Source organism: Ptychodera flava, chromosome 2, assembly GCF_041260155.1.
Source record: "Ptychodera flava strain L36383 chromosome 2, AS_Pfla_20210202, whole genome shotgun sequence".
NCBI lineage: Eukaryota > Metazoa > Hemichordata > Enteropneusta > Ptychoderidae > Ptychodera > Ptychodera flava.
The window spans coordinates 44240521-44253243 of NC_091929.1; the positions used below are offsets into that span (position 1 = coordinate 44240521).

General features: G+C 36.4%; 1 protein-coding gene across 2 annotated transcripts in view; it reads left to right on the top strand.

The window, feature by feature from the left end:
- The first annotated feature begins 2265 nt into the window (after window positions 1-2265).
- LOC139121795 (C-type lectin domain family 19 member A-like) overlaps window positions 2266-12723 on the top strand; it is a 37513-nt gene continuing 27055 nt past the window's right edge. For both annotated transcript variants that reach the window (XM_070686987.1, XM_070686978.1), the window contains exons 1-4: window positions 2266-2325; window positions 8420-8439; window positions 8960-9359; window positions 11693-11771. In XM_070686987.1, coding sequence (XP_070543088.1) covers window positions 2273-2325; window positions 8420-8439; window positions 8960-9359; window positions 11693-11771 — 552 coding nt within the window. In that variant the 5' untranslated portion in view covers window positions 2266-2272. The remainder of the gene's footprint in view (window positions 2326-8419; window positions 8440-8959; window positions 9360-11692; window positions 11772-12723) is intronic.

The window sequence follows — 12723 nt, forward strand, 5'->3', positions numbered from 1 at the left end:
ATGTCGTGACCGGTCTTCCATAGTAATGAATAATAATCTATTCATTCTATATGAGCACAAGTTTTTGACGAAATGTCATTTGCTTCGATGATCTTTGACCTCAAATATGCATATCAACTATAAATCACTAACCACAAGTTCTATACCCTTCATATTCGGCCAGGATGGGATCTTAATATGCTCATATCTCATTCTCGGCAAGCCAATAGATAGAGGACTGATTTTGTGTACACAGGGAAAACTATGGGAGGAAAGTGTTTTGGCAAATTTCATGTGACCTCGATAACCTTTGACTTTGAAAATGCATATATGCCTATAAATCAGTAACCACAAGTGGTATGCCCTTCATATAATGGTATGATGGGGGACCTTATGATGTCACATCCTGTGCCTTATTAGTCGCCACAGACTCCGTCGTCGGGGGACTTATAGGTTTGGTCATGTCCGTGCGTCCATACGTCCGTCCGTTCACGCAGATGTCTCAGACATGCCCTGGTCAATTTCTTTCAAACTTTGCACAAGGATAGTACCCTACCCCATACAGATGCACGTCGATTTGTTTCACAATGCGATCAAATTTGGCCGTGTTAGAGGACTTTTTAGTTTACACCTCCATAGACTCCCATGTATAAGGCAGTTCTCCATAGACTCCCATGTATAAGGCAGTTCTCCATAGACTCCCATGTATAAGTCAGTTCTCCATAGACTCCCATGTATAAGGCCAAGAAAAATAAAAATTTAGTTTCTCATCGTATTCATATTGCAAAAAGGATGCAGTGACACAGTTTTTAGTCCCCACGGATGAAGTCCAGGGGGCTTATAGATTGGGTCATGTCCGTCCGTTCGTCCATCCGTTCGTCCATCAGTTCACGCAGATATCTCAGATATTTTGACAAAATGTCACATGACCTCGGATACCTTTGACCTCAAATATACATATTTGTCCATAACTCAGTAACCACAAGTGCTACACCATTCATATATGGTATGATTGGACACCTTATGACGCCACATATTGTACCTCATTAATTATGCGCATATCTAATTTTGAGCGAGCCAATAGAGCTAGAGGTCTGATTTTTGGTATATAGGGATAACTTAGCAATACAATTTTTTTGACAAAATGTCACGTGACCTCAATGACCTTTGACCTGAAATATACATATTTGTCCATAACTCAGTAACCACAAGTGGTACACCCTTCATATTTGGTATGATGGGAGACCTTATGACGCCACATACCGTACCTCATTAATTATGCACATATCTAATTCTGAGCAAGCCAATAGAGCTGGATGTCTGATTTTTGGTATATAGGGATAACTATGAAGTTTTTTGACAAAATGTCATATGACCTCGATGACCTTTTCGATGACGTTTATGTCAATAAATAAGTAACCACAAGTGCTATGTCCTTTATATTTAGTAGGATGGGAGACCTTATGACAACACAAGCTTTACCTCATTAATTATGCACATATCTAGTTCTGGGCAAGCAAACAGAACTAGAGGTCTGATTTTTGGCATATAGGGATTAATTAGCAATACAATTTTTTTTCAAAATGTCACGTGACCTCGATGACCTTTGACCTTGATTATACATATATATGCATAACTCAGTAACCACAAGTTCTATACCCTCCAATTTTGATAGGATATTAGACCTTAAGATGTCACATCTTGTACCTCATTTATTATGCGCATATGTATTTCATGGCTGGCCAATACAGCTAGAGGTCTGATCTTTTTTCCCGATTTAGAACCATAACTTAGACATGCCTCATGTGTTTCAAATTGGGAACAACGACATAGACCTATGTGCCCATAGATCTCAACATATACACTCCAGTGATACTTCTTAATGACCACATTTCCCTGCCCCATCAAGACTAATACTCCTATTACAAGTGGGGACTATGTCATTGTCAATGACTTGTTAATTATGCACATGTCTAATTCTTGGCTAGCAAAGAGAGCTAGAGGTCTGATTTTTGGTACACAGGGATAACCGTTGGAGGAACAGTTTGTGACGAAATATCATGTGACCTCGATAACCTTTGACCTCAAATATGTATAATTCCGTATCAATCAGTAATCATAAGTTCTACTTCCGTCATATTCCGTATGATGGGGTACCTTACAGCACAAGAGGGTTATAAGATTATCACTCTGGTACCTTTTGCCAGTGTTTGCAAGTGTCTTGGCCCTGTGAAGCTGCTTGCAGCACTAACTCTGTTCCTGTTTTTATCATCCATTTCAGAAACCAAACAAAATGCTCCTGATGGTGTTACTTGTCTCCTCTATGGTATATTTAGTCCATGGCAGGTATATATTCCTTCATCCTTCGAAGATATGGTTTTCAAATCACCAAAGGAAAACTACAATAGTAAAAATGGGCTGTATATTCGCGTATTACCCCGTCAAAGGTCCTTGTATATCTCCCCGGTTGTTATGTAGTGATGTGCCATCATGCGACATACTCTTTTCCGACTTACAAAGTTGATCAACAATTGTATTAAAGCGAGAGAGAAAACTGCAGAATTTGGCAAAGACGTTACATCCTGAACCACATACACCCATGACCATTTTAAGGGCCGTAGATAATGAAAACACACGCGCATGGTGAACGCAAGTTTTGTGTTTAGGGAGCGGGTTTCAATGTATTTCGATTACCGTGCGCAAATATTGCCCTACATGTTTTTCATATCGCCACTTTCCACTACATGGTTTCATGGTTTGGTTCAGCGTATGGGTAAAATAACAATCATTTTGGACACTGTCCCAATTCATTGACATTGTCCAGTTGGCGCTGAACAAAGATTGATTTAGAGGGGATATGGCTGGGATGGTGGAAGCGTATACGTGATTTCATAGCAAAATAATTACCGATTGTAGGATGCTGATAGAGATTGGGGCTTGGTTCGATTTTCGCACTTCCAAACTTTCGTTTATAGTCCAGTCAAAATAGGGTTAGACCCACCACAAATTGCAACAGAATTTTTTTCTTCAGAATGCATTTTAGAGAGGTACCCAGAACAACATATTAAAAGTTTACTCGAATCCACCTTGGGGAAATATGTCTAATTTGCATAAATCAAATATGGCGGCCAACCATCCAACAAAATAACATAATTGGCTATATATCACATGTTAAACAAGCTATTTCAGTGATTTCAAAGTCTGACCCTGGCAATTTGGCCCAGGGAATCATTTTTGAGGTATAATGTTCCTTATAGGTATTTCATTAATTTGCATAATTCCAATATGGCGGCCAACATTCCTACAAAGACATTTTCGGCCATATACCACGTATTAAACAAACTATTTCAGTGATTTTAAAATTAAAAGTATATTTCGTAGGCATGGACAAACGATTTTCGAGATGCTATGATTTGCATAGGTAATTTGTTAATTTGCATAAATTCAATATGGTGGCCAACATTCCTACAAAGGACATTGTCGGTCATATACCACGCATTAAACAAGCTATTTCTTTGATTTTAAAGTTTTAATATTTTTCTTGGGTATGAAGAAACACTTTTAGTGGATCAATTTTTACAAAGGCCCTTTGATAATTTGCATAAATTAAATATGGCTGCCATATTAATGCGTCATGGCTTAATAGCTTCTAATATATATAACGGTTTTGGTATAGTTTTTAGCACTAGGAAACTATTAAGAAGAAACTGTTAAGTCCTTGGACATTCATTTTTTTATTGTTTTTATTTTTCTGTATATGACGACTGTTAATGAATGTTACAGCAAAAAACAGGATGGTTGGACAGTCTCATATACATTACGTTTACTTTTTTGTACGTGGCACACAAGTTTTGTAGATAACATTGTAGATAAAAAGAACCAACTCATTTGAATGTCTGGACAGAACACACAAGGGAATTGGTAAATTACTTGTTGAGTTGATAGTAGAGACCGATGTTAATTAGGACAGCACCCTGGCTAAACAAACCATAATGCAATGTAAACGTACTGATGCCAATCTTTTTATAGACACTCAAGGATAAACAGTGGAGTGGAGTGTTACATGATAGTATTTCACTCAAATGAGTCGGTTCTTTTTATCTACAATGTATCTATAGAACTTGTGTGGGACATACAAAAAAGTAAACGTAATGTATATGAGACTGTCCAACCATCCTGTTTTTTGCTGTAGTCTTCTGAATGATATATTCTCTTTCTAAATATAACATTGAATTCATCTGTGTGCGGCATTTTCGTAATTTGTAAGGGTGTTTAACATTCTACAGTGACAAAGCATGTAATCTGTAATGTTTACTGTTAAAAAAAGACGTGTTCAAAATCTTTAGTTTTTAATTTAGACTGAAGCCCCTTCTTATGGATGGGTGCATCTTTATAAGATCCCTTAGATGATAGGCAAGAAGTCATCACACATAACAGCAAAATACAATAAACACAACAAAGCTAAAAAAAACAGAAAAAAATGATATGACCGAAATAAAAAATGTCGTAATACACACAAATTGAAACTTAGCACTATTGCAAACAATGTCAGATTCATAACAACTTTATGGACACACAAACTCAAAAACATCTGAAAACTGCATGCTTTAGCAAAGACTTACTATTAATCCAAACACAGAATCCAACTATTACACAATGCAAAGAAGTACATCTTGAGTCATTTTTCCAAGTGTCATTTTTCCAATGTACATGTTTGTATCGTGTAACAGTTGGATTCTGTTGGGCTAATGAGTTGTTTGAATTAATTTTAAGTCTTTGCTAAGCATGCAATTTTCAATTTTTGTGAGTTTGTGTGTTGGATCTTGAGTCATTTTTCCAAGTGTCATTTTTCCAATGTACATGTTTGTATCGTGTAACAGTTGGATTCTGTTGGGCTAATGAGTTGTTTGAATTAATTTTAAGTCTTTGCTAAGCATGCAATTTTCAATTTTTGTGAGTTTGTGTGTTGATCAACTTTTTAAGAGTCTGACATTGTTTGCATTAGCGCTAAGTTTTAATTTGTCGTTATTGTGGCATGTGTTATTTTTGGTCACATTATTTTACTTTTTGCATTTTTATTAGCTTTGTTGTGTTTATTGAATTTTTGCTGTTATATGTGATGACTTCTTGCCTATCGTCTAGGGGGATGTACCAAAGATGCACTCGTCCATAAGGAAGGGTTTCAGTCTAAATTAGAAACTAAAGATTTTGTCCACGACTTTTTTAAAACAGTAAACAGTAAACATTAAAGATTACATGTTTTAACACTGTAGAGTATAAAGCACCTATAAAATCACAAATAATGCCAGACACAGATGAATCCAATGTTATATTCAGAAAGAGATTATTATTAGATGACTAACAATCATTTAAGGTTGTCATATTTAGAAAAATCACAAATAATTAAAATTGCATGACTTTCTTACATCTCATTAATAAACGCACATCAACATATACGTATTTTAATCCCTTAGGAAGTCATATATGTAAGTCTACCAAATTTGCTTTAACATTCTTTTCAAAATACAATATATTTATAGGGTATTTTAACGAATTCAGGTATCACATACACCTATTAAAATGAACTTTTATTCGTCAATGGATCGTTATTGTAAGTAAATTTATTGTACAGTTTCCACATTTTTAAAAATAAATGTTCAAGGACTTAATGTGGAGCTGCATGTTGCCAACACAGTTTTTTTTCCGAAGGAATATTTCTCATCTAAGATGACAAGGAAACCCGTACAAACTATTTTGTGAAATGTAATATTTCATTTGAAACAAGAGTATATCCTCATTCTAAAATGGCATGGTCTGAACGACTGACTTTAAAAAAGTGCTTAAAATCATGGTTAGCAAAATAAAAATGCCTCTAATTCAAAATGTAAGAATTTTATTGCAAAACAAAATAGTTGTTTTGTTATATAGCATTGAAAAACATAATACGAAAATTTCTTTGGAAATCTTGAAATTCGGATAAAAGGGAAGCAGGAACTCGGGTGATTTGCATACATTTGCATACATTGACCCTTCTATATCATGCAACTTACGACTGCTTGCCAAGCTAAAAGGTGAACCTAACCAATTTTTAATCTTGGGTTAACAAATTAATAAAAAATTGGAAGAATATTTGCAAAAATATATTTTGAGCAAAATACAGTGCGTTGACAGTTCTTGACAGTTTTTTCTTGATATTCCTATTCCTAAAAACTCTACCATAACCTTATCTATATTAGAAGCTATTTGGGAATTAATTTGGCAGCCATATTTAATTTCTGAAAATCATCAAAGTGTCTTTTAAAAGCATTGAACCACAAAAGGTGTTTCTTCATGCTCAAGAAATATAATTAAATTTCAACATGGCTGAAATAGATTGTTCAATACATTTTATGACAGAAAATTTCTTTTGTATTGGATTTATGCAAATTAACGAAGTGCCAACGCGAATCATTGCACCTCAAACATCATTTGACCATGCCAAAGAAATATACTTTTAACTTTGAAATCACAGAAATAGCTTGTTCAACCCTTTGACTGCTGTAATTTTTTACACCAAAATTTTAATGCAATATTTTACCAATTTCTGTGAACATTTCTGTATGTTTTTTCATAATTTTGGACCAAATGGATATCATTTTTCAGCAGTTTAATCAAAATGTTGGCAAGAAGAAGAAAAATTGACTTTGGTACTTTTTATAAAGTTGACAAAAATAGACTTTGGCGCCCAAAGGGTTAATACATGGTATATGGCAGAAAATGTCTTTTGTAGGTGTGTTGGCAACCCTATTGGATTTATGCAAATTAACGAAGTACCTATGCAAATCATGGCATCTTGAAAATTGTTTGTCCATGGCAAAGATATACACTTTTAACTTTGAAATCACAGAAATGGATTGTTTACCCTTTGACTGCTGTAATTTTTTACACCAAAATTTTAATGCAATATTTTACTAATTTCTGTGAACTTTTCTGTACGGTTTTTTCATAATTTTGGACCAAATGGATATCATTTTTCAGCAGCTATATATTTTTATCAAAATTTTGGCAAAAAGCAGAAAAATTGGCTGTGTATCATTTTATAAAGTTGACAAAAATAGACTTTGGCGCCTAAAGGGTTAATACGTGGTATATAACAGAAAATGTCTTTTGTAGGTATGTTGGCGACCATATTGGAATTATGCAAATTAACTAATTACCTATGCAAATCATAGCATCTCGAAAATCGTTTGTCCATGCCTAAGATATATACTTTTAACTTTAAAATCACTGAAATAGCGTGTTTAATACGTGGTATATGACCGAAAATGTCTTTTGTAGGAATGTTGGCCGCCATATTGGAATTATGTAAATTAATGAGGTGCCTATATGAAACGTTATACCTACAAAATGATTCCCTGAGCCAAATAACTAGTGTCAGACTTTGAAATCACTGAAATAGCTTGTTTAATATGTGATATATAGCCAATTATGTTATTTTGTTGGATGGTTGGCCGCCATATTTGATTTATGCAAATTAGACATATTTCCCCAAGGTGGATTCGAGTAAACTTTTAATATGTTGTTTTGGGCACCTCATTAAAATGCATCCTGAAGAAAAAAATTCTGTTGCAATTTGTGGTGGGTTAGGTGCCAAAATCTCGTAGATTGACTGGACTATTAGGGGAGGGGAGGAGGGGGTTGATGCCAAACGCACTTGGTTGCGTTTACCATGCGCATGTTTTAGTTATCCGCGGCCCCTTATTGTTGATTACGCCCACTTGATGCAGTCAGAAATTCTATTTGTATAGAGGCAAAACAAGCTCTATTTGGGGTTGTAAATGAGAACTTACTATTGGCACCCTGTGCTCAAGATAAAGATACAATGTAACATTACCATGCACTGGTTCATGCACAAGTCTTGTTTATTATTTCCCCTGACTCTGTCTGCATGGGACACACAAGCTTGCGTGATGCTACAGCAGTGATTTCATAAAAGTGGTTTGCCTCAATAAACTAATTATCGTGTAGAGCCTTTAATGAGTTGAAGTGGTATCTTGTGTCTCTGTCTTTAACACAGGGTGCCCAATTGTAAACTCTCATTTACAACCCTTGGTAGGGTCTGAATTTCCGACTGCGACAAGTCAGCTTAATCAACAGTAAATTGGCCACGGATGTACTATCTATGGTCTATGGGAATGGAATACCAATCTTTATGTAGCAATTTGTATCTGATACAATGTTGCAATTTTTTCGATGCTAATATTTATAGTTCGCGAATTGTGTCGACTGTCTGCTGAGACTAAAATCAAAGCACCAAACAGTTCCATGGAATATACTATGGTTTCAACCGGGCTCGAACCCACAAATAAATTCGGGAAATAAAATTCGCTTGTATCAAGCGACGATATTACACATTTATTCACCGACTGATACAATTTTAACTCTTCTTTTCCTCGCGCAGCTTTGGATTCGCTCCAGATGGTGAGTAAACACTCTGTCTCTTACTCTTTGATCTGTGAACACATTGTCAAGTTAAATTTTGTGCGTAAAATAAAAAGGTTCGAACAAATGGCAATAAATTGGGTGATAACTTTTCCTAGCAGGTATTGAGAGATAAAAGAAATAAGACATGACAGCATTTGATGAAACCCAACAAATTATCTTAATCACCGATCGTGTTTACGATGGTCGAAACTTATGCTGAAACAGGCTGTCGAATGCAACTAGTATTTCCTATCTTTTTAATGTGCATCATCGGTGATTTGTATCTGCTTTTCAGTTAATTTTCTTCACCGTAGGACTGCTTGTGAGGTGCGTTCTTACCGCTGACACTTGCATCAAGTATTTGAATTCATGTTTAAATTATTCAATCGCAACAATTTCAACATAAAGCACTATTTCTCACTCTGTATATATTTGTTTTTGCTCGTATTAAGTTTATATCTAAATGCCAACGACTGTCGTATTTTGCTACATATTCTTATTTCTCTTTGCAACGTAGGATCGTTCGTTGAACACGTTGACGGAGATTGCATGTGTATGAAGTATGAATTTTACTGCCAACAACCTGATTATACCCACCCTTACTACGCCAGTGCGGAACATGCCTGCAGTTTGAAGTTCGTACAGCCTGGCGGTCCTACAGGTCGACTAGCTGTTTTGAGAAATAGTTATATCGATAACAAGGTGCGCCAGTATATCGTAGACAACAACATGGATGGTCCGCATTGCATCACCAAGTTCGGTTTCTGGATTGGTCTGGAAGATACCCTCAACGAAGGTGAATTCATCTGGTCTGACGGTGAAAGCCATTGTCAAGATGACTACAGCAACTGGGCTCCTGGTGAACCGAATAACAATCCAAAAAAGGATGATAGTGGACAGGACTGTGTTCAGTTATGGTAAGGGCGTTGTTAAAAGGGTACTGTTTACAGTAAGTAGAACTTGCAGAACGTAGGACCTCTCATTATGATACTACACAAAACTTTGAGTTGCCGTAGAATGTAGTAGCTCATTGCCTTGTGACAAAAGACAAGTTTTGTTAATGTTCAATCCAAAGAACTGGGGACTGTACAAACTTACAAACGGTTACAAGTATTGATTAGACTGTGTACATGCGACGTACACACACTGAGAGTGTCGTACAATGTTTGACAAGTTCGATGTGATTGGCAACCGGCAGGGTCACCTAAGCTGAATACTATAGGGTGTTTCTGAGGAGCTATTGCTAAAGATTAAAGCAAACAACTTCATGGCAAGAATCGTAATTTTTTAATATGTTAAGTTCACTATGTTTACATACTACTTATTATTGATATGCATTTGGTAGTATTGGACTTAAAACTTATCTCACAGGCGCGATAACAAAGTCCAAAATATGCCTTCTTTTCGAGGAGATATTATCATGTATTCATGCCTATATCACTCCATAATTGTGACGTTAACCGCAAAATGTGAGCCGTTGCATTTTACGGTGAACGTCGACATATGCACCTTGATGTTTATGAGTTGTGTAGTATTCCCCCTACATATGCGGCATGACAATTAGCACAGGAAACAAATTTACCAAAGCGCTGCCGCTCTCTGCCTACGATGCGATGTTTCCATCTTAGAATTGAAAGCAAGAAAATTTACCAGAAATTGTGAGATAAATCCGTTTAATTGAGTTCTTGTTATTTTTTTGTACAAGTTCAAGCAAACATTGTTTTTCATCCTCCTCCAAACAGGTGCACAGGTTGTTGACGCATAGCGTGATAGTGTGGCGTCGCCCATGCGACAGCTGTTGGAATGGCAACTCTCTGTTCAGACAAATAAAATAGCCGCCAATGTCCCGAAGTCGGGAGGTTTCTGAGGTAGAGGAGAGTCTTAGTGCGATAACGATTGTAATACCTTATATCCAACATGGTATTACGGTTTAAATACTTCTTGCCGTCCGACTATTTGTATGTCCCGTCATCTCATCTCCTGGTGATTATCACAGACAAATATAGAAACAGACTAGCAACGGGTATTGTTCAAGGGGTGAAGCGGTTACGTAACCCATCCATGTTCGCCTCGCCTCAGGTTGCTCTCTCTCCTTTTCCGAAGAGTGCCGACCATGCATCCTTCCGTAATTTTCGGATTTTCGCCAATGTTAAGCGAAAGTATGTTCGGCAAAGTTTGTGTTGTTATTGTCGTGGGTGCTTAGCAGAATTAGCGTGTTGGCGAAAACGGAAGTGTTTTGAGCTTCAGGAAAGTGAGTTTTTACCGTTTTAAAAATTCCTCTCATATTTATATGAATATATAATGAGTGTGTTTGAACCAAATTTGAAAGTCTTTTATCGATACTGTCTGATTTTACTCAATGGTTTATGGTCAGTCATACCGTCTTTTACACGTTTGGCAAGGAAGGACATGTTTATGAAACTGCTGGCGTGTTATGTTTTTCGCATAATCTCGTGCAATTATCAACCACAAACAACAAAGTCTCCAAAAAGTTGAACACCTTTGAAGCTCATTTTAATATGAAAAGGCAATAGTCTACCGAGACGACCATGGAACAAAAGGCATGACGCGGTGCTATTCTGTTTCTATATTTGTCTGTGTGATTATATAGATGTTGAGAAACTATCGCTCGCCGTGTTTGTTCAGTGGCGCATTCTATCTTACGGTAGTATTCGCCTCAACATTGCAGGACTTTAACTTTTTCTGAAATTTTCCTCCAGGAATCTTTCATTAATTTCAACCATTTACTTTGAAAATCAAAAATCAAAATCGGGGGTCACCGTCCAAATTTTGTTACCAGAGAAACAAATCACTCACGATTTCCAATAATTGAAATTCAAAATGGCCGCCATCTCTGTGCTAACTCTATGTAGAAAAAAATTCAATTTAAAAAAGAAACTAAGGCATTGAATGTTTTCCTTACTGAGAGGGCATCAAAAAAAAAGCGGTAGATCAGAAAAGTATCGGAAAAGTTTGAGAGTCAAAATATGTGTCCCGAGGCACATTCTACCTTTATGCAAATAGTATTGTGTTGTTTTCCTAAGCGTTTGTCATGACATACTGTTCAATCATTTGGTAGACTTTTAAGTTTTTATAGAAAGGTATGCGTTCAGATTCTGATGTAAAATATGTATGAGGATTTTGACCGCGTCACTACTTACTGTAATGGACAACAATTTTATCGCTGCGTACGATTCTTATACCATAATCTCAGGTAATCTTTATAAATTCTTTATTTCTATTTTTACAGGTTCAGATTTGGCCATAATGGCAAATGGGACGATGACTATTGCGACTTTAGACCAAGGGTTTTGTCTGTGAAATACCAGGTAAATTATTACTTCTGTGCATAGGTGTAAATGTTTCATTTGAGAGAGAGAGAGAGAGAGAGAGAGAGAGAGAGAGAGAGAGAGAGAGAGAGAGAGAGAGAGAGAGAGAGAGAAGAGAGAGAGAGAGAGAGAGAGAGAGAGAGAGAGAGAGACAGACAGACAGACAGACAGACAGACAGACAGACAGACAGATAGGTAGATTAGATAGATAGATAGATAGATAGATAGATAGATAGATAGATAGATCGTTGGATAGCTTTCAGCAGGTAACCATCAGTGAAGAAGTGTATACAATTATTTAGTTGTTAACATTGACAATGTCCTCGTTATTTGTCAATGTAGGAAAGGAACGACAATTTTGTTTTGTATTTTTGAAGCGTTTTGGAGATTACAGTGGTATGGGACCATTTTATTTATTTTTTGTCTCAAACTTTATTTTCAGGCGAGATGTAGATATTTTTCTGAACTGAGTATAAGTAGAATACAGTAGTATCCCCTAAATTGTTTATTTGGCACATGTCAGCATCATAGTCCGAGATAGTATCTTCCGTGACTTACCTAAGATTAATATGATTAAAAGCGCTGTAGACATTGTGATCCTGTAGATCGATGTTTGGAATATAATAATATCTAAAAGAAAGAAAATGATTTAGTGAGAGATAATTTCTCTTTCACATCTCTCTCTCTCATTTGTTTTGTACTTTGACATTGTGCAGAGGCAAAGCACAGGAGCCTACTGCAGTACACACGCAAAGGAACCCACTATTCTTGGTGGACGGGTTAAGTGCTATTGGCACTACCCACCTACATGTAATTTGATCTGCTCACCTCTTATTCCCTCACAATTGATAACAATGGGTTTGGGCGAAACAATGGTGATTGGGGTTAAATTACAAGTTGCGCAATTCTGAGTCTGCTGTTAAAGTTGGACAAGCCCAACCTGCCTGGACAC